At 34.3% G+C, this 22,698-nt stretch overlaps 1 protein-coding gene across 1 annotated transcript; it reads left to right on the top strand.

The window, feature by feature from the left end:
* Positions 1–13,869: 13,869 nt before the first annotated feature.
* On the top strand, positions 13,870–21,040 carry LOC127108248 (COP1-interactive protein 1). The gene is made up of 5 exons (XM_051045689.1): positions 13,870–14,034; positions 14,121–14,200; positions 14,533–14,575; positions 15,698–15,871; positions 16,023–21,040. The coding sequence occupies exons 4-5, from the start codon at positions 15,778–15,780 to the stop codon at positions 20,768–20,770; spliced, it is 4,842 nt and encodes a 1,613-aa protein (XP_050901646.1). The 5' UTR covers positions 13,870–14,034; positions 14,121–14,200; positions 14,533–14,575; positions 15,698–15,777; the 3' UTR covers positions 20,771–21,040.
* The last annotated feature ends 1,658 nt before the right edge of the window (positions 21,041–22,698 follow it).

Genomic DNA, 22,698 nt, shown 5'->3' with positions numbered 1-22,698 from the left:
TCCATGATCCATGAGATGTGATCATCAGTCTATATACATAATAGTCTTAATGCTTTAATGTTATCCCACTTCATAATAAAGCTCGACTACGGATACTTTAAGAATAATGTCCTTATATTTAATGTGTTCTCATGATCAAGTCACACTTGATACATTAAACGGACTAGCTATTCTAGGGACTTTATTAAACAAACGTAATAAAGAAAAAGCCTTTTATTATTAATAAATAATTCGATACAAGTACCAAAAGTATTGGCCTCTAGGGCTTACACCAATAGGGGGGGTGAAAGGTGCTTCAAATATATATTGGATTAAATGGGATATTCTTGTAGCTAGATATGAAGCTCAAGTGGTTTCCTCTCTTTGTGAATGGATGACTGAGAGTTTTTGCTCTACTTCTTCCTGGTGGAAAATTATATCTCTTCTTGAGTATAAATAGGATGATAACTCATAGTGGATTGTTGAAGGTGTCATTATGAAAGTAGGGTCGGGCACCCAAACTTCCTTTTGGAAGAATCATTAGTTACAATATATTTCCTTAAAGACAAAGTTCTCTAGTTTGTTCTTGGACTATGTTTAGTCTGATGGATTGGTAGAAAAGATTAATTTGGTAGTTAAAGGGGTCTTGATTTATGATCTTAAATAGCAAATACATTTCTTTCTTAGAGAGTTACCCATTTTGAGGAGTTTTATGCTCTGTTTCGAGAAGTCACCATATCCATGTGTCGCATCACGCGAAAAACCGGCGGGAAAAGAAGAACAACAGAGCCGCCACCGTGCGTTATTTATCCCAAAAGAGGGAAAGGAAACGCTCAGAGTAAACCTAGGAAAAGACATGGTCTCGCGACCAAAGAGAATGGGTTCGGGAGTCGGTTATGCGAAGGGAAGGTATTAGCACCCCTACGCATCCGTAGTACTCTACGGGATCCACGCACAAAAGGAAGGAATATTGGTTGCTAAACACTGCTCAAACTCACACACACAGGCTGAAAGAGACAAAAGAAACTGACTGAAACTGACTCGGCAGGATGTCACATCCTGGGCCTACTTAGTCTATCAGGCATAGACATCAGAGTCGAAGTAGTTCGGACTGGGGAAACGACACATGCTCGCTAGGATATCGCATCCTATGCATACGTATCTTCTCGGACGAGAGAAGAATCAGAGCATTCGTAGCTCGGCTGACACGCACACAAACAAACACAGGCAAAGGCAAACGTGGAGCCTGAATGCCAATCACTGGACTTACATCAGCATCCGAACCTAAACACACACACACACTGGAACCCAAATGCCACTCGATGGACTTACATCAGCTTCCAAGCACACAACAAACCAACAAGTTAATAGGGAGTCGGGGACTCGAGCCTATAACTGCCGAACACACACAAAAGAAAAGAAAAGGCGCCCGGAGAGATCAGCTCAATCTCCTGCCTACATACTTCATCTGGTGTGAAGATCAGGGTGATGTAGTTCCCCTACGCAGGGAGAAAGGACTAGCCTAACCAGATAACAGAGGGAGACACAACTCTAGGGAGACTACGACTCGAGCCTAGATGTTGTCATGCAAAGTCGTCCCTAAGTTAAGGTTTCTAACTAACTTGCACAGGAAGCAAGCCTATCCTAAACATGACTCGCACCGGAAGCAAGCCACACCCAACCTAACTTGCACAGGAAGCAAGGGTCTCGATTGCAACTAGGGCAAGAGAAAGGGGAGGTCTCAATCGCAACGAGGGCGAGAGAAGAGAATTAGTGTTAGTTGTTAGTCAAACTCGACAAGAAATCGCATCTCGTGCCTACGTATCTCATCTGGACATGAGAATCAGAGTTGCCGTAGTTCGGCTAAACTATCACTGTTGGTTTGTGTTTTTTAAGTGGACCACGTCACTGCACAATCTACCTGATGCTCGACCTTTGGAGACTTACTCATCTATAGTAGAAGGAGTTAACGTATCCTTAAGAGGGGATGATGTTTGTTTGTGTTTTAAAGAAGCTTAAGCAAGAAAGGAAGTCCTATACGAAGGAACCGTGCTACCTTAATTGACATGCAAACGAGACTACGCGGAGTCTAACAACCTAGGGGATATGATCACACCACGTAAGCACACACAAACACATACAGCATAAAGTAAACACACCAACAAGGGGGCTCAAACATGGGTTAGGTTTTAGTCGAGGGGTCACATCAACCTCAACAAACAAACCTCTGGAGTGGGGTGAGTGTTGCTCTTAACCTTGCCATTGAGGGGCTAAGGTGAAGCAGATGAAAAGAGACGAGGGGTGTGCCTCATTGCTTCTATCCCTGGCCAGGGAGAGCATTTGACAAGAATGTGTGGGTTCAGAAAGTGGGAACCCTTCTACACATTTGATACTGACTCAACTGTGCAATTGCACAAGATCTTGGGTTTTTATCTGAAATGCATCAACGCAGTAGTGTGAGCAAAACAGAAGACACACTGAATAGCAGGGGATAGGTTGCTTATCCCTTGGTTCTGCCAATTGCCTCTTCACTTAGGAGGTCTTTGACCCTGTACAAGGACAAATTAAACATACACAAACATTGCCTCTTAAGGAGGACTTCAGACAGTTGCCTGGCCGAGTAACAGGCCAGGTCTTCCAGACTACATGAAGAAAAAGGAAATATACCTTAAGCAAGTTGCTAAATAGCAAAGCAAATCAAGTTCAAAGAACTTAAGCAACTAAGGGTACCTGAAATAGTCAAACCAATCAGTATACAGTTCAACAGTCAAATCAAAAGGAATGGAAACCACAGACAAATCAGGTAATCAGATGTGCAAAGCACAAGACTCAAGCACATGAGTCAAGCCCCCCTACAACACAAAGGTTAGCTCAATGACATTTAAGCAAGTTCAATCAAAAGAAATTGATCTCATTGGTCATTTGGTGTTCAATCCTGAAAACATAAGCTCAACAGTAAGTAACTGGACCACTAGGGCAAGCCTAGGGTCAAAAGAGAATGGAAAAGTCAAAACAACAAACCATATTCAATCAAAATCAAATTCAATCAAACAAGAAGCAATTCCAATTGGTCTCAAGTTCAAATCATGCATCATCATCAATTCACAACCAAAAGAAGTCAAAGCATGGCAAGGGAGGGCTCAAAGAAGTCAACAGAATGACTTGCATCAAAAGTCAACTCAAATATTTTCAAAAATCATCAAATAAATCATGTTCAATCCTAACACCTAGAATGGTAAGCATGTCAAATTTCATTGCATTTGGACAAGTGGAAGGCAGTCAATGAAAATCATAAAGTCAAAGCAAATTCAAGCATGCACATAGAAGTTAAACAAACATGGGTCCACTTCCAAAAATCATAACTAAATGAAAACAGATGAGAAATGAATGGGATTAACACCAATGCAAAGCTTAAGATGTCTAGTATGCACATGTGAAATTTCATGATCATCCAATAAGGTATGAGAATTTCCCAAATGGAATGGCAAGATGTGTCACACAAAGTCAACATTTGACTAGGCAGGGAAGAAAAATCTCAAACAATTAGGAAATGGCATAATTAAATCCAAGAAAATTTACAAGTCAACTAGACATATAAGAGAAGGTTCATGCAAAATTTCACATTAATTGGAGGTCAGGAAGCATGTCAACAAAAATCATGAAATTGCATAACATTGGTGTGACACAAATTGTCACACCCTACTTCAAAAAATCACAACTCTCAAACCACATAAGATAAAATCATGATCTTTACATCAAAATAAACATGGATGAGTGTAGGTTATGCACAAAAAATTTCAGGGGCATTGGATACATCATCACAATTTCACAAAAGGATTGGCAAAAGGTATGAAATGTGCATACATGTTAAGAAACCTAATACCATTTAAAATCCAGCCAACCAAAAAATCAATAAAAATCATGATAAAAAAGTAGACATTCATGTGAATATGATGGAAAAAATTTCATGAATTTTGGATTTGAAATGAGTGAAATGTGATTTTTGTAAGATGTTGTATCAATTTGGAATAAAATGAGCAAAAGAACATGATTCAATGGTCAAAGAGGTTGACCGGTGGCAATTCAGTAAATACCACACTCACTAAACCAAACGCACCGTTTAGGGCCAGGCAAACGAAATGTTCTCATTGGTTGTCACCAATGGAACAGTAACAGGGCAAGTGAACACGTGAAAAACAGATTTTCTGGAAAATGGATTAGGGTTTCTGCACAGCAAAAGCATTTCATCTTCATGCTCATCCACATCCAAAACGAAATTCAAACAACATCACACAAGCAGCACGGCAGTGATATAGTGAACTTCATGCAACATCATACAGCAACAAACAGACACGATTGGGAAAAAAAAAATCTGGAAAAGTGCTAGGTTTCTGCAGTATATTCATCATCTTCTTCAAAATCGTGAAGAACAAGTGTGCCCAGAAAATGAAATTACACATACCAACACGACCAGCAAGCATCACACATTACAAATCTATCAACCAAATGCATTGAAACCCAATGAATAGCATGCATCGAGTAAAATCAACAATGAACACCAAACTTCATTTCCAGATATTTCATGCATTTCTCAACTATTTTACACGATTCAAGTTGCATTACAACCAGCAAATCAAGATCTACCAGAAACATGGCATGGATTAGAGAAAAGGGATAATCGAAATCTTACTTGGATTTGAAGCAAATGGAGAAACAGTGGTTCTTTGGATGCTTCAAGCTCAAACAGGTGGAGATTATAGTTGGAAATGATGAATACTCGAGGAAGCTTAGCTCAGTGATGCTTGGAAACCTTCACATTGAAATTCACCATTATTGGGCCATGGAGAAAACAGAACAAGAGGCTGCAGCACAGTTGGGGTTTGATGCTCCAAAATGCTTCCAAATGTTGGCTAGGTGATGAAGGAAGCAAGAGTGGCTCGAGTGTTTTGGGAGTTTTGCTCAGAAATTGCAAATCGTGAAAATGGTGATTTTTGCAAATGAGAGAATTCTGGTGTTTAGATGGCTGCTAGGGCTTTCCAATCTGCAGAAAATGTGACTATATACTTCTGTTTAAGCCTTGCTAATCATGTGCTAAACTTGTTTTGCTCTAATGAACCAATTTGCACAATTGCTAATTTTGTACCAAAGGCAAATGGAGTGTGTAAGTCTGCCCGAGTTTGGGCTTCAAACAAGTCTCAAATGACCTTCCAAACAATTCCTAATTGGCCAAATGTGCTGAAAATACTTAAATCAAAAAGTCAACTTTGGTCCACACTTGAAATTAATTAGGTTAGGTCCAAAAATGCCATTTTGATTGGCAAAGCTTTGGCTCATGAAACTTATATTTTTGGAAAGAGGAGATGAAATGTGGTTTGTAGGAAAAAACCCCACCAAAATTGGCCAAATGGTTTGAGAGATATGGCCTTTTGAAGTTCAAGATTTTGTGAAAATGATTTGATCATATCTTGACAACCATACATGGGATTTGGGAGTTCTTGGACTTTTTGGAAATGGGAGAACAAGATCTTCAACTTTCATGTTAGGCAAAAATTCATTTGAAGCTTGTATCATGATGTAAGTTTGGGATCAAGAAGTTTCCATTTTTGGCAGTTAAAATTACAGGTCCAGTTTCTATTTTTGGAAATTTTCTGATTGGCTTCAAATTCTTCAATGATGTTATTTGCCATGATACATGAGGCCTATTGGGACATGAATAAGCTCTCTCAAACCAAATCCATCCATCAAAACCATAAAATCAACCACAGTTGACCAAGTTTGACTTTCTAGGGTTTTTGACTGATTGTGCATGAACTGATGACTTCTGAACATCCAACCCTTGGCTTAAACACTTCAAATGGACCTCCAAGTCATGTGAACTTGTTGGACAAACCCTAGGGCCTTGGCTCCTTGAGAAACAACCTTGCTTGCTTGGTTGACTGATCTCCTGATCAATTTGACCTAATTCTTGATTTGCTTGCACTTGAGGCAACTGGGGGCAATGCAATGCTATGCAATGGACCATGATATGCTATGACCTAATATGATGATGTATGTACAATGATAGGTGCAAATTTGAGGTGCTACACCATGGATAGAGAAAGCTGGATCTAAAAGCATGAAAGAAAATGATATTTTTATGTGGCATACACCTATCTTGTTTAGAGGGTCATTTCTTTGGTTCTCCTTTTGAAAGAGAGTCATTCCCCTTCCTTTTCTAGATCAATGGACTTCTTCTAAGATCTTAGTTTTCACTTGGTATCTTTTGCAAGATATACTTTCATCTAGAGAAAACATTTCGAAAAGAGGGGTGATTTATGATCCAAGTAGGATCACTTTGATGGGTGATCATGAGGGAAATCATCCATATTGGGCCGAAGACTCATCTAAAGGTTAAAGACTCACCCGAACAAGTGGGAGAGACACCACATATTCACTCAATACCTTAAGGCAATGAGTGTATGGGTTCTCTTACTTATAGAGTTTTCAGCCTCTACTTTTCCAAGCAATTTTAGACTTACACAACTCACACTTGTTTCTCAACAATCTTCCTCTAAAGTGTGAGTTCATCCACTATGCTCCCCCTCAAGCAGAAGATATTTCACCAACATACTTGTACCACCGTGGACAAACACCCTTACCACGTCAGAAGCACTTCAGCAGGATATGCCGTCTGACCACCACCATGCCAGGAAGACTTTTGATACAAGGAGTCAACCCCTTACTCAAACCATCGGCTATGATACCACTGATGGGTGGTCATGAGGGAAAACATCCACTTTAGATAAAATACTCACCTAAAATTCAAAGACTTGCTCAAACAAGTGAGAGAGACACCAAATTATTCATCCAAAATCTTAAGGCAATAGGTGTATGAGACTCTCACTTATAAAGTGCTTAACTGACATATTTTAAACAATGTGAGACTTACATAACTCACACTTGTTTCTCAATAGTTGTTGGGAAAGTAGAAAATAAATAAATATTTGCGCACGCGGAAGTACATCCATAAAAGAAGAAAAGGAAACAAGAATTCAAAAACAAAACCCACATACTCATTATTCAACTTCTAATTTTTACAAACAAAATTACAAACTCTCATACAATTACAATTTTTAAGAAGAAAACTGCAAACCCTTAAAACTGCAATCTTTGAACGGAAAATTACAAACACTCTTTCAACTATAATTTTCAGATGGAAAAATTGCAAGCCCTCTCAAATACAATTTTTGGACGAAAAAATTGCAAACTCTTTCTTAACTATAATTTTTGAACGAAAAAATTGCAAACTCTCTCAATTACAATTTTTTGACGGGAAAATTGCAAACCCTCTCTCAACCATAATTTTTGAATGGAAAAAATTGAAAATCTTCTCAACTACAATTTTTGGACAGAAAAATTACAAACCATCTTTAAACTCTCACATGACACATAACTACCAAAATCTCATTGCACTCACAATGTTATATTTTGTTGTGGTGAGAAAATTCAAACTAGCTATTTCTATCTATATTCATACTCCAATTCATTTTTTCCCACTACATGATGTGAGACTTTAATGTATACCTTATTTTACCCAACATATCCTCCATTCATCAAAGTCCCACATTCTTCACTTTGTTATCAACTTCTTCTTCAAAAAGTTTAAGATCATTATAATGATTAACCACATTTATAAAATCATTACTCTTAAATATTTTTGCATTCTCTTCATCCTCCCTTGATCAGATCCTTTACTTTTCTTCCTTCACCCCTTAATTAGAATCTACCTCTGATACCAGTTGTTGGAAAAGTAACAAATAAACAAATATTTGAACACACAGAAGTACATCCATAAAGAAGAAAAAGAAACAAAAATTCAAAAACAAAACTCACAAACTCATTATTCAACTTTTAATTGTTAAAAAACAAAATTACAAACTCGCACATACAATTATAATTTTTAAGGAGAAAATTGCAAATCCTCCAAACTGCAAATTTTGAGCAAAAAAATTGCATATCATCTTTCAACTACAATTTTTGGACGAAAAAATTGCAAATCTATTAAAATACAATATTTTGACGGAAAAAAATTAAAATCATCTCTAAACTTCAATTTTTGAACAAAAAAATTGTAAATTGTCTTAATTACAATTTTTGGATGAAAAAATACAAACCCTCTCTAGACTACAACTTTTGAGCGAAAAAGTTACAAACCCTCTCAATACAATGTTTGGATAAAAAAATTGCAAACTCTCTCTAAATCCTCACATGACACACAACTATCCAAACCCCCATTGCAACATAAAAGGTTACATTTTATTGTGGTGAAAAAACTCGAACTAGCTATTTCCATTTATATTAATACTCCAATTATTTTTTCTTCTTACTATCTTATGTGATAATTAAATCAATACATTAATTTATCCAACATATCCTTCATTCATCAAAGCCCCACATTCTTCACGTTGTCATCAACTTCATCTTCAAAGAGTTTAAAATCATTATAACGACTAACCACATTTGTAAAATTATTACTCTTCAATCTTTTTGTTTTCTCTTCTCCCTCCCTTGATCGTAACCTTTAATTTTTCTTTCTTTCTCTCTTGATTAGAACATGAATGTGATCCTAGTTATTGAGAAAATAGCATAAACAAATATTTGTGCATGCGAAAATACATCCATAAAAGAAGAAAAAGAAACAAAAACTCACAAACTCATTATTCAACTTTTAATTTTTACAAAACAAAATTACAAACTCTGACATACAATTAAATTTTTTAGGAGAAATTGCAAATCCTTAAAATTGTAATTTTTGAACTGAAAAATTGCAAACTCTCTCTTAACTATAATTTTTAGACGAAAAAATTGCAAACCCTCTAAAATCATTTTTTGGATGAAAAAAAATTGCAAGCTCTCTTTCAACTATAATTTTTGAACGAAAAATTGCAAATCCTCTCAACCAAATTTTTTGGACGGATAAATTACAAACCCTCTCTCAACTATAATTTTTGAACAGAAAAATTGTAAATCCTCAACTATAATTTTTGAACGAAAAAATTGCAAACTCTGTCTAAATCCTCACATGACACACAACTAACAATACTCCATTACACTCACAAGGTTACATTTTATTTTGGTGAGAAAACTCACACTAACTATTTATATTTATATTAATACTCTAATTCTTTTTTTTCTTCCACTATTAGATATGGTACTTGAATGAATACAATGTTTTATCTAACACACTTGTCCCTTTTATGAATATTCGATTGAGTAGGTCTCCCATTTCTTTGTAACTTGTGATCTTGTCTTGTCTGTGTGATAAATATTTTTTAAGTGATTGGGATGACAAGTAGCCACTCATAATGATTCTAGGATCTTTTTTGAGTCTTTTTTTTCATTAAGGGGCACATTTAAGTATATGAATGGTTATCTCTTAGTTTGACATGTTATGGCCCGGTCCATCTGGAAAATCCGTAATGATGCAAATTTTACAGGAGTCAAATATCTGGGAAAGATAGGGAGGATAAGATGATTTTTTTGTACTGTAAATAGTTTTTGGATAGATCAAGAGTGAACTCTTACACCTTCAATGAATAACTTCAAAACTCTACCAACACCTATAGTGGATCGAGAGTTTGCTTTGATTTTAGTTTTTTAGTGTTCTTTTGATTGGACCTGATGTGTTGATGGTGGATTTAGCTGCTTGAGATATAAATCCACTCAAAACTATCTAAATCTAAAATGAAGCAAAACTAACCTATTTTTTTACACAATCCTTTATAATCTCTAATGATAAAGAATAAAAGAGTGAAGGCATTAGATGTACGACCCAAATTAGAAGGAAAAAATCCGCACATATATTTCCTTCCTTGCAAATATGTGTTATAATAAAATTCATATCCAATATATCATTGATGCAATTAAACCATTTATTCCTTAATTGCCAATGAGACCTATTAAACTTGTCATTAGATAAAGGCTTAACAACCAAAGATGAGCCTGACTCAATCCAAAGATTATTTCAACCCCTTTTCTTAGCCAGTTTTATACCACAAAGGACTCCACAAAATTCAACTAACAAAGAACTACCCCAATTGAGAGATTTAATAAAGGTCAGAAAGAATTCACATGTACTTTTACAGAATAATCCTCCACAACCAGAAGAATTGAATGTATCAACAAAGGAACCATCCACGTTGCATTTCATTCATCCAATAGGTAGAGGATTCCAAAAAATATCCCTAATGATAGAAGTCATGGGAGGCTTAATTTTCAAGTGAAAAGCCTTCAACACAGAAAAATCAAACATATTATGCTTAAAAGATAGCTTGGCTCTCGATTCGCAAAGACTAACCTGTACAACTATGGCAACACAAATAGAAATGAGGTTAGGGGAAACATTGAAGTATCAGACCAAATTTATGGCATTCCGAATAGAATTGATAACATAGATACAAGATATTTTGATTATAAAAGACCTTTGGTTAGAAGATACTTTCAAATGAACAGTCTAACAATTAGTGCTCGATATCCAGACCTATAGATTGAGCATTCTATAGAAGCTAATTCTGTGACTAATTCGAAGCAAAAATATAGGAGAAAAAAGATGTTCAGTGTCTTCTTCATTTCTGTGACAAATGGAACATTGTGACATTACATTAAAACCTCTTTGAATCAATTGCTCATCAATTGGGATTTTATTATGATGCAACCTCCAAACCAGAAGGGACTTTGAGGGAGGAATGTGGTTACTCCAAATTGTTGCAGCCCACTGAGACTGATGTTGGCGTCCATTCTTTAATAAATAAGCATCTTTTAAAATCAGATGACCATTTGTAGACCGAGTCTAGCAGAGCTGATCAACACTCGAACCATAAAAAACAAACAAACTAGTTAATCTATCTTCTAATATAGGAATAAGTTAAGCTAAGAAGTAGGGATATTCCAATCATTATTTCTGTTAAGCTCTAGAACTTAACATCAAATTTTATATGCAAATCAGAAATTGGATGTAACTCTATCTCATTTATGAATGGTAAACCGAATCAAGAGTCTTCCCAAAAGCTAATTCTTGTGCTATTGCCCAAAGACCAAGTTGAATTCTCCAATATCGTGTTATATTCTTCCTTGATCCCGAGCCAAATAAAAGAGTGAATGTGATGATTAATTTTCCCATAAGGCCTTAAGACTCCCCCTCTAAGAATGTAAACCCAATCTTTGGTAGAATTAATGAATTCCTAACAAAGTTTGATATTTGAAGCTTGGTTAAGGAAGACAAAGGATCTAATGCTGAGACCGCCACTCTATTTGGATTGACAGACTTTCTTCCGGGACACAATTATCATTTTCCTCTGAGAAATATTACCACTCCAAATAAAGTATTAATACACAGTTTTTACAAGGAAAAATGATGCAAACCCTAGTATTATTTACCACCTTCCCAAATGCTCAAACTTAAGATATCAATCACATTCTATGGAACAATTTCAGATTCCTTGGGTGTGTCTTTTCTAAAAACCCGATTCAATCCAAAACAAAATCTAAAATGGAATCAGAGAAGCCTTAAAAAACCTTTACACAGGTGCTAAATGGGATGTGCGATATTCCAACATCATAGTTGCCTCAATCTATTCTAAAAGGATATCGTCTTTCAATCACCATTCTAGAAGACGATCGAAAGACGACTCGTATAAAAATAAATAAATATTATGTTTGATTCGATTTGAATGACTCGTATAAAAAATCTAATCTAAAATGATCCAATCTAGTGCTGTTTAATTTAAATCAGTTTTTAAATATCTTACAATTTAAAAACACCACATTCAATATTATTATTATTATAAAAATAGCGTAAAATAATAAATTTAGAGATTAATTATTATATGCCGTTGGTGTAATTTTTTTTACACAAATTAATCCATCACCACCATCTATATAATTAAAATAAAAATTAAATATAATTAAAGATTTGACTATTACAATTAGTTGACAATGTAAAATATCTTTACACCGGTTCCAATTAAATTTATAAATTTATATAAAAATAACATATAATATAGTGAAAGTGAATATTATGAAATATGAATAGTAAAATGTAGATTGATTTTAACTATTAAATACTACTATCAAAACATAAAATAATAAATAAATAGAAGATATTATACTAATAAAAAATAAATAAGTATTAAAATATGTATAAGTGATATGGTTGGATTTTAAAAATTGAATATAATGTTGAAATCAATTCGAGCGAGTTCACATAAAAATATATTTGTATATACGCACTTTTTATTTTGTAGATGAATTTGTAATTTTAATTTGGATTTATTTGGATTCGAACGATCTTAATTTATAGATGTTAGAGTTTATGATGTTTTAAAAAAATTTGTTGATTACTTTTTAAAAAATATATAAAATTAATTCTTTAACGTTTGATTTGAAACCAATTTAGTAGTATCTTTGAGTTGTTATTTTTTATTTGTATTTTATCGGGTTTCACTAGATATAGAGTCGAGTTCATAGTTATAAAATTGACTCGAACACATATTCGAGACGGATTCCCATTTCATACAACCTATCATAATTCATTTTTTGTACACCCAGCTTGTATATTGAAAAAATTTATTTTAAAAAAATTAGAATATAATTTATTAAACAAAATTGTTTATGTCTAATTTTTTAAATGTGTCTAAGACAGTTTTTTTAATCATTATTATAAACAATTTTATTTTTTTAAATTCATTGAATTATTGATGTATTTATCCTATATAAAGAATATGTCCATAAAATATTTAATAAATATTGACCAAAGATGTAAGTTGATATTTTTTTGTCTTAGTTGGTAGTGCCGTTGAATCTGAATTCCCCGAAACCAAATTTTGTTAAGCCTTAGTAAATGGTTAATCATGAGAAAGAATGTGAACCATTAATATATTTTTATACTATTTGTATTTAGAGATTAATTATTATGCACCGTCGGTCTAAACAATTTTACACTGTCAATATATCAGAATCATCCGTTTGTATTATTTTTTAAATATTTAAAATAAAAGTTAATATTTTTAAATATATCAGTAGTGATTAACTGACCGTATAAAAAAAGTCTAAATACTCATGAAAAAATATATTTTCTTTTAAAATTATGTATTTAATTTTTAAAAAGATTAAATTTATCATTTAAAATAAATACGAACACAATTTATTACCAGATACTTTAATTTGTGTGTAATCCATATTTTTCACAGAAAATAATATAATTTATCTATTTGAATGATTAATTTTAAATTAAATCAACTCTGCATGCATGATTTTCACCATATTTTTTTTTATATTTTAATTAACTCATGTCTTATGACACGTTAGTATTTTTCAATATTTTTAAAATAAAATAATTTACAATTTGATTATAATTATTTTATTTTAAAATTTATTTAAATCTAAAGAATATATATATATATATAACATTTTACATTAATAAAAAATATATAAAAAATTACCATTAAAATTATTTAAACTTGATTAGAAAAACAGTATAACTTTTTTAAAGAGAAAAAATGCTATAAATAATTTTAAAATGTTAACCAATTACCATCATATCTGCTGAATTATATTAATAATTTTAAATAAAATTATATGACATATGAATCTCTATTAAATAACTCTGCAAAACTATTTTAGACACTAGCTTTAATTTCAATAATTAATAGATGAAATTAATTAAATTCAAATTTACATTTCCAATCACTTCGATAAAAAAGAAAGTGAGTAAAAATTTCAAAATAACCATGATGACAAGTCGGCAGCATGTCCCCGCGCAAGAAAATAAGCCCCGAAAAACATGCATGGCACTATTGTAATAAATAGATTAAAAAGGGGTAAACATCTGAATAACAATCCAAAGATTCCATTCACGAAATTTGAAGGTGAAAAATGCTGGCATATCTTTAGAGCGCTCTAATCCAAACAAAACCACTTTTCATTTCATATTAGTAGCATTTAACACAATCAAATTATTTTTTCTCTCTTGCATTAACTCTCTTTCATTCTTCACCATCTTCTTTTCAACACTCTCAGGTAACAATCGTGGAATCCGTTTTTTTCCTTCAAAATTTTCAGTTACGTTTCAAATTGAAATCCAATTCTCGATCCTTTTACTGTAGTTGAAGCTTTTGAAGAAGCTCTTTGGTTTTAGCTTCTGGATTCGTTCAGATCAGCAGAATTTGATTGAAACTGAATTCATGTAAGCTTCAATTTTATTCTCTTCGGTTTCTAGTTTGTTTGTTGATTAGTTAGTAGTGTTTCTTTGTATTTTCCGCTTTTGCATGTGGTTTTGATTTGAAGTTAGTTCATCTTGTATCTTGATCTTAATCTGAATAATTTATGGCGTTATTAATCATGTTGAAGATGCAGATGATTTTTGATGATTATGTTCTTCAGTTTACATTGAAATTTAAGAGAAAAAAATTGATTAGAAAGAAAACTATATAGCAGCTATTCAAAATCAATTGTATACTTTAGAATTTCTATTTGTTTTTGCTTGTTTTGTATAAGTTTTTTCCTTCTCTTTAACAGATTCGGAAGAGGAGATAGAAGGAAAACTGAAAGTATATTTAAGGTACTTATTCAAATTTTACTAAAGTAGTGACAATTATAAGAATATTGAGCATCGATTTTAGGGATTATGTATGTAACTATCAAGGTTTTTAAAAACGGTGAGTTACCGCGAAACGACCGCGACAAAAAGTATTGGCACCGGATACTGTTTTTATGTTAAAAAATAAATTGTGATTAATTCACTTCGCGACGACCACAATCACTGTCGCAACATCTGTACCGACCGAAATTGCGATAGCCTTTACGAAACTATTAACGCGACTGTGACCGTTATTTAAAACCTTGATAACTATATAAGTATGTTTTCTCCATTTTTTCTTTGTGCAGCAGTTGTATTATTACAGAGTTATTGGTTTTTGTTTAATAAAATAAACTTAATTCTTGGAAGATTCCTGAAGTGGTAGTAGTGGCGCCAGAGTGTAGCTGAGTTGTTTTGATCAGTGTCTTCTTTTCTTTCTGTTCTTTTTGTTTTTATTTGTTTTAAAATTTAAAATTGATAATCTAATCTCATTTTTATTTATCTGTTCTAAATAATAGAATCTTGTTGGACCAGTGGTGCGATAATTAAAAGCTTTTAGGAGTTTGGGACCAGACTCTTGAGAAGATTAGTGAATCACATTTTGTTTTAGTAACAGTACTATCTAGTACTATCTTTTTGATACTGAATTGAGCCAAACAATTACACTTTTCACCTTTTCTTTCGCCCTTTAATTTTGCAGTGGCTTGTTCGAATGGACCACAAATAATTATACAATCTTATATTTCAACATTTTTTTGCCCTGCAACAAGTGTCGTCTGCGATAGATTTGCTACGAAATGTTTTGATTACGATATCATAGTATTACACCTTTCCTCTTGTGGTGACATAGAAATTGCATTAACTAAATATCCTTTATGGTAGAGAGATCGGGCCGAAAGACCGAACATGTATATCATCTTATGTCAAAAACTAAATATATACAATTATAGATCACATATTTCTTAACATAATTCATTTTACATTTTTCAGCTGTTTCACATTAACAAATAATTGGGTTAAATTTTCAGCTGTTTCACATTAACAAATAATTGGGTTAAATTTTCAGCTGTTTCACATTAACAAATAATTGGGTTAAATTTTCAGCTCTTCACTTCCTGGAATCTACATGGTGAACAGATTATATTTGACTTGATATTACTAAGAAATTGGTACCAGTGGAGAAGATGGTGAAACATCACTTGAGAGAATCTATAAAATCGCTGATTGGAAGTCATGTTGATCCTGATAAAGAAGAGCAGCTCCGAGGAGCTAAAACAGGTACGATCTCTATCAACAATTAGACTCTGCCCCATGACAGCTGAAATGTGATATTACGGAAGATCACGATGCAAAATATGCTATGATTTATGTATATCACCATATGGTGATCGAACAAATGATTTGGACTTTTTTTCTACTTTTCCTACAGAATTTGAAGACAAAGTGAAAAAGCTATTGAAACTTATTAAAGATGACGACAACCTTGAAGAGGATGGTACCCCAGCAGAAAATTTGAAGAGGGGACAACTTGCTGAACTGATTGAGGATTTCCACGGTCAATACCAATCGCTTTATACACAGTATGATCATCTGACAGGCGAGTTAAAGAAAAGGATCAAGGGAAAGCGAGAAAAGGGAAGTTCTTCATCTAGCTCTTCATCTAGCTCTGGCTCGGATTCGGATTATTCTTCAAAGGACAGAGACAGCAAAAATGGACAACTGCAAAATGAATTTCAAAAGATAAATGATGGATTGAAGCAAGAACTTGAAGTGGCGCACAAGGAAGTCGCTGAATTAAATCAGAAGTTGACAATTACTCATGAAGAGAAGGAGGAACTAAATTCAAAACACCTCGCAACACTGAACAAGTTACAAGAAGCAGAGAAAATTAATTTGGACTTGAAAACTGATGCCGATGCATTAGAGATTCAAAGATCAAGCCTCTTGGCTGAGAATACTGAACTAAATAAGCAATTGGACAGTGCTGGAAAAGTAGAAGCCGAACTGAGTCAAAGATTGGAGGATATGAAGGCAGAAAACAATAGCTTGGCCAAGGAGAAAGAGACAGCTCTCCAACAGATTGACGAGGAAAAGAAGATTACAGATGACCTGAGAAACCTCATTGATCAGCTGAAAGATGATAAGTTGGTGGCTGCGAAAGAATTACAAACAGTAACAGATGAACTTTCTATTCTGAAGCAAGAATTGAAACACTCAGAACAGCAAATAACAGCTCTAAGCAACAATCTGGAGGTCTCAAAAGAAGAAAATGAATCATTAAAAGCGGAACTTTCACAGGCTTCAAATGAGGTTCAGCTATCTCAAAGCAGAATACAAGAATTTCTAGCTGAATCAAGTCAGTTAAAGGAGAAACTTGATGTGAGAGAAAGAGAAGTTTCAACCCTCACTCAAATGCATGAAGGGCATCAGAATGAATCCTCAAATCAAATCACGGAACTACAAGCACAAATCTCAAATCTGAGGCTGGAGCTAGAGTCACTCAGAAACCAGAAAAGAGACATAGAGGATCAATTTCTAGTTGAATCGAGTCAGTTAAAGGAGAAACTTGATGAGAGAGAAAGAGAAGTTTCAACCCTCACTCAAATGCATGAAGGGCATCAAAATAAGTCTTCAAATCAAATCAAGGAACTAGACGCACAAATCTCGAATCTGGGGCTGGAACTAGAGTCACTGCGAAAACAGAAAAGAGATATAGAGGACCAATTTCTAGCTGAATCAAGTCAGTTAAAGGAGAAACTTGATGAGAGAGAAAGAGAAGTTTCAACCCTCACTCAAATGCATGAAGGGCATCAGAATGATTCCTCAAATCAAATCAAAGAACTAGAAGCACAAATCTCAAATCTGGGGCTGGAACTAGAGTCACTGCGAAACCAGAAAAGAGACATAGAGGATCAATTTCTAGCTGAATCAACTCAGTTAAAGGAGAAACTTGATGAGAGAGAAAGAGAAGTTTCAACCCTCACTCAAATGCATGAAGGACAACAAAATGAGTCCTCAAATCAAATCAAGGAACTAGAAGCACAAATCTCGAATCTGGGCCTGGAACTAGAGTCACTGGGAAACCAGAAAAGAGATATAGAGGATCAATTTCTAGCTGAATCAAGTCAGTTAAAGGAGAAACTTGATGAGAGAGAAAGAGAAGTTTCAACCCTCACTCAAATGCATGAAGGGCATCGGAATGAGTCCTCGAATCAAATCAAGGAACTAGAAGCACAAATCTCAAATCTGGGGCTGGAACTAGAGTCACTGCGAAACCAGAAAAGAGACATAGAGGATCAATTTCTAGCTGAATCGAGTCAGTTAAAGGAGAAACTTGATGACAGAGAAAGAGAAGTTTCAACCCTCACTCAAATGCATGAAGGGCATCAAAATGAGTCCTCAAATCAAATCAAGGAACTAGAAGCACAAGTCTCAAATCTGGGGCTGGAACTAGAGTCACTGCGAAATCAGAAAGGAGATATAGAGGAGCAACTTAAGAGCTTTACCACAGAAGCAAGGGAACTGGGAGAACACAATTTAAGGTTGCAAAACCAAATTTTGGAACTTGAAACGAAGTCCAAAGAAAGAGAAGAGGAACTATCCACTATCATGAAGAAACTCAAAGATAATGAGAATGAATCATCTTCCAAAGTATCAGATTTGACATCTCAGATAACCAATTTGCAGGCTGATATAAGCTCATTACATGCTCAGAAAAATGAACAGGAAGAGAAAATAATTTTTAGAAGTAATGAAGCGTCAACTCGAATTGAAAGCCTAACAAATGAGATGAAGGTATTGCAGCAGGAAGTGGAGTCTCTGCAACACCAGAAATCTGACTTAGAAGTTCAGCTCGAGGAAAAAAGCAGAGAAAATTCCGAGTGTATGATTCAAGTTCAAAGTCTGAAAGAGGAGGTTGACAGAAAAACTCTGGAACAAGAGAGACTTATGGAAGATAGAGAAAATTTAACCACAGAAGCGAAAGAACTGGGAGACCACAATTTAGGATTGCAAAACCAAATTTCAGAACTTGAAATGAAGTCCATAGAAAGAGAAGAGGAACTATCTGCAATAATGAAGAAACTCAAAGATAATGAGGATGAATCATCTTCCAAAATATCAGATTTGACATCTCAGATAAACAATTTGCAGGCTGATATAAGCTCATTACATGCTCAGAAAAATGAACTGGAAGAGCAAATGGTTTTTAGAAGTAATGAAGCGTCAACTCGAATCGAAAGCATAACAATTGAGATGAATGTATTGCAGCAGGAAGTGGAGTCTCTACAACACCAGAAATCTGACCTGGAAGTTCAGCTTGAGGAAAAAAGTCGAGAACATTCCGAATGCTTGATTGAAGTTCAAAGTCTGAAAGAAGAGGATGACAGAAAAACCCTGGAACAAGAGAGGCTAATGGAAGATAGAAAAAATTTAACCACAGAAGCAAAAGAACTGAGAGAGCACAGTTTAGGGTTGCAAAACCAAATTTCAGAACTTGAAACGAAGTTCAAAGAAAGAGAAGAGGAACTGTCTTCTATAATGAAGAAACTCAAAGATAATGAGGATGAATCATCTTCCAAAATATTAGATTTGACATCTCAGATAAACAATTTGCGGGCTGATATAAGCTCATTACTTGCTCAGAAAAATGAGCTCGAAGAGCAAATAGTTTTTAGAAGTAATGAAGCGTCAACTCGAATCGAAAGCATAACAAATGAGATAAATGTATTGCAGAAGGAAGTGGAGTCTCTACAACACCAGAAATCTGACTTGGAAGTTCAGCTTGTGGAAAAAAGCCGAGAAAACTCCGAGTGCTTGATTCAAGTTCAAAGTCTGAAAGAAGAGGTCGACAGAAAAACCCTGGAACAAGAGAAACTTATGGAACACAGAGAAAATTTAACCACAGAAGCAAGGGAGCTGGGAGAGCATCATTTAGGGTTGCGAAACCAATATTCGGAACTTGAATTAAGGTCCAAAGAACGAGAAGAGGAACTATCTTCTATCATGAAGAAACTCAAAGATAATGAGGATGAATCATCTTCCAAAGTATCAGATTTGACATCTCAAATAAACAATTTTCTGGCTGATATAAGCTCATTACATGCTCAGAAAAATGAACTGGAAAACGACTTGCTTTCGTCGCAGAAAACAAAAGAAGAATTGGAGCTCTACTGCAAAAAAATAAAAGTAGAACATGCAGAAACCCTCACAGTGGTTGACAATGAAAAGACCAAATTAGCCAACCAAAATATGGATCTTCAGAGAACATTGGAAGAACGTGAAGATGCATATGAGAAGTTGAATGAGGAATATAAAAAAGTTGACAGTTGGTTTAATGAATGCAAGGTCAAACTTGAAGTTGCAGAGAGGAAGATAGAAGAAATGGCAGAAGAGTTTCGTGAAGGCATTGGGTCAAAAGATCATCTAGTAGTTGATTTGGAACACCAAGTTGAAGACCTGAAAAGAGACCTGGAAGAAAAAGGAGACGAGGTTAGCACTTTGCTTGAGAATGTGAGGAATCTTGAGGTAAAGCTTCGCATGTCAAACCAAAAGCTCCGGGTCACAGAACAATTGCAAAATGAAAACGAAGAAAAGTTCAAGCAAAAACAGCGCGCACTTGAAGACAGGATTGCTACATTGGTAGCAACAATCACAGCTAACAACGAAGCTTTTCATGAAACTATCACAACTATTAAAGAGTCTGTCAACAGTATGATATCTGGGATAGATACTGTGAGCAGAAAATTTTCAGATGAAAGCAAAAATCACGAGAACAGCATCTCAAACATCTCACATGAGCTTCAAGTTGCAAAAGAATATGTTTGTGAGATGGATAGAGTTAAAGGGAAGTTAGAGAAAGATAAAAACCGTTTGTTGGAGGAGCTGAAGGGTAAAAAGGAAGAGGAATTATCTCTGAGGGAGAAGGTTGAAAAACTAGAGGCAAAGGCAAGAAAGTATGAATCAGAGAATATCAATGTGAACGCAACTGTTATTGAACTTAAGAAGACAGTTGAAGAGCTAGAGAAGTTGATCAAAGAGAAAGAGGAAGGGTTGGGAGAGGAAAAGAGGGATGCCATTAGGCAGCTCTGTTTGTGGATTGATTATCACAGGGAGCGTAATGACTATCTCAAGGAAATCCTATCAAAAACTCGCAGGGTCCAGAGAGCAGCAGCGTAGATTCTTCTATATATTTTTCTTTAAGCAACTTTGTCCAGTTAGGTATTATCCTGATTTGACATATAATTAGCTTATTTTTTCCCTGTGAATTGATTCTTTTGTTTTACAAATATGAGTGTGTGTATAATTTGATTTTCGTATCAGGAGCAGTGTTAGTTCTGTTCTTCTCTTGAATTTGAATTGAATAAATGTAGTGAGGTCTTTTTGTTCTGTTCAGTGTAAAAATTTGGATTAACAAGTCCCACTATCAAATTTTCACAGTTCTTGGCCGTTTTTGATGCTTTTAATTTTACTTTTTTGTGTGTGTTACATATAGCTCTTTAAGCTGGCTGGCATTCTGGTCTAAGTCAGATTGTTTTTTCATGTCTTCTTGGGTGTTTATTAGCAATTATTTAACATATAAGGCAGATTTTGGGTGTTTTTCTAAGGCAGATTTTGGGTGTTGAAATGAGTCTATTATGTATACATAATTTGTTTTATAATTTTGAATTATTATTTAACAAACATCCAATCTCTCTCAGCATCTAGTTTTTTATTTACTAAATGAATTCCACCTCAAAATAGGGATATACTACACAACAACTAAACGAACACAATCATCATCAATAGCATGTGCAACTTGAGAAGGAGGGTGATGTATGACAAGCTTGAATCACATCTCATGTTTGCTAAGATATCAGCTCACAGTTAGAACTTGGAACAAAACCGGCTTGAACAACAATCAATCCTCGCTCGATTGATTGATTAACCTTCACACCACTCTTCACTCAAGTGATACACACACAAGGTTTGAACGATTCAAACTTGTTACTCACACTTTAGAATCGAAAAGAAGAAAAAGATAAAGATTGGAATAGAGAGAGATACAAGGAAGAAGAAAAGAGTTTATTATTCTGATATTTTTCAATTACAATGAGGGATGATATTTATAGATACATTAGCCATTGAAATCAAATTTAAAACAAATTTTCTAAAACAGTATACTCACTCTTATATGATATACCCACCTGAGTTATCCTTAAAGCAATTTCTATTTTCTAACAATTTCAAAACAAAATCATATCGCATAACATAATTTTAACCACTAACCATCTTGTTACTTGTTTCTTAGATAACATAAATTAACATTATGAATTACACTTTCAACACACTACTTATTCATTGTGTCTAGATTCTCTATATTCATCATGCTTCTCAATTTTTTTTGAACAAATCAACTTGCTCACCTTTGGTCATGATGTCAGCTATTTGAATTTCACTTTTTCAATACTCCAAGTATACCTTTCCATTTGTTATTTCTTCTATAAGATAGTGAAATCTAATTTCAATGTGTTTGTTCCTTCCATGTGCTATCGGGTTCTTGGCCAAATTGATAGAAAATATATTACCAATTCTCATAGTCATTACTCCATGATTCTTGCCTTCAATCTCATTAATTAGATTCACCATCCACGGTGCTTGACAAGCATAAAGAGAAACAACTATATATTCTACTTCACATGATGATAATGCTACAGTCAATTTTTTTTTCTTGAGCTCCAAGCAACTGATGCACCACCTAACATGAACAAATAACTAGCTGTAGATTTTCTATCCTCAGCATCACCACACCAACTTGAGTTATTGTATCCCACAAGTCTACATTCCTTTCCTTCATCTGTTGTAGGAAATAAAATTCCATAGTTCCTTTAAGATACCTTAGTATCCTCTTCGTGGCTGCAAGATGTTACAACTTTGACTTCTACATAAATCTACTCACCATGCCTACAATGTAAATTAGATCAAGCCTTTTACATAAATCTCAATGATCCAATAAGTCTTTTATACCGTGTTGGATCTGTTGGAATAAGTTTGGTTCTACAACTATTCATAAGTTTTGATGATAACAAAGTATAAAATAACGATTTTGTTTTCTAATAATTTGTTCA

This window comes from Lathyrus oleraceus, chromosome 7 (genome assembly GCF_024323335.1).
Source record: "Lathyrus oleraceus cultivar Zhongwan6 chromosome 7, CAAS_Psat_ZW6_1.0, whole genome shotgun sequence".
Lineage (NCBI taxonomy): Eukaryota > Viridiplantae > Streptophyta > Magnoliopsida > Fabales > Fabaceae > Lathyrus > Lathyrus oleraceus.
This window is presented reverse-complemented; position numbering and strand designations above follow the sequence as displayed.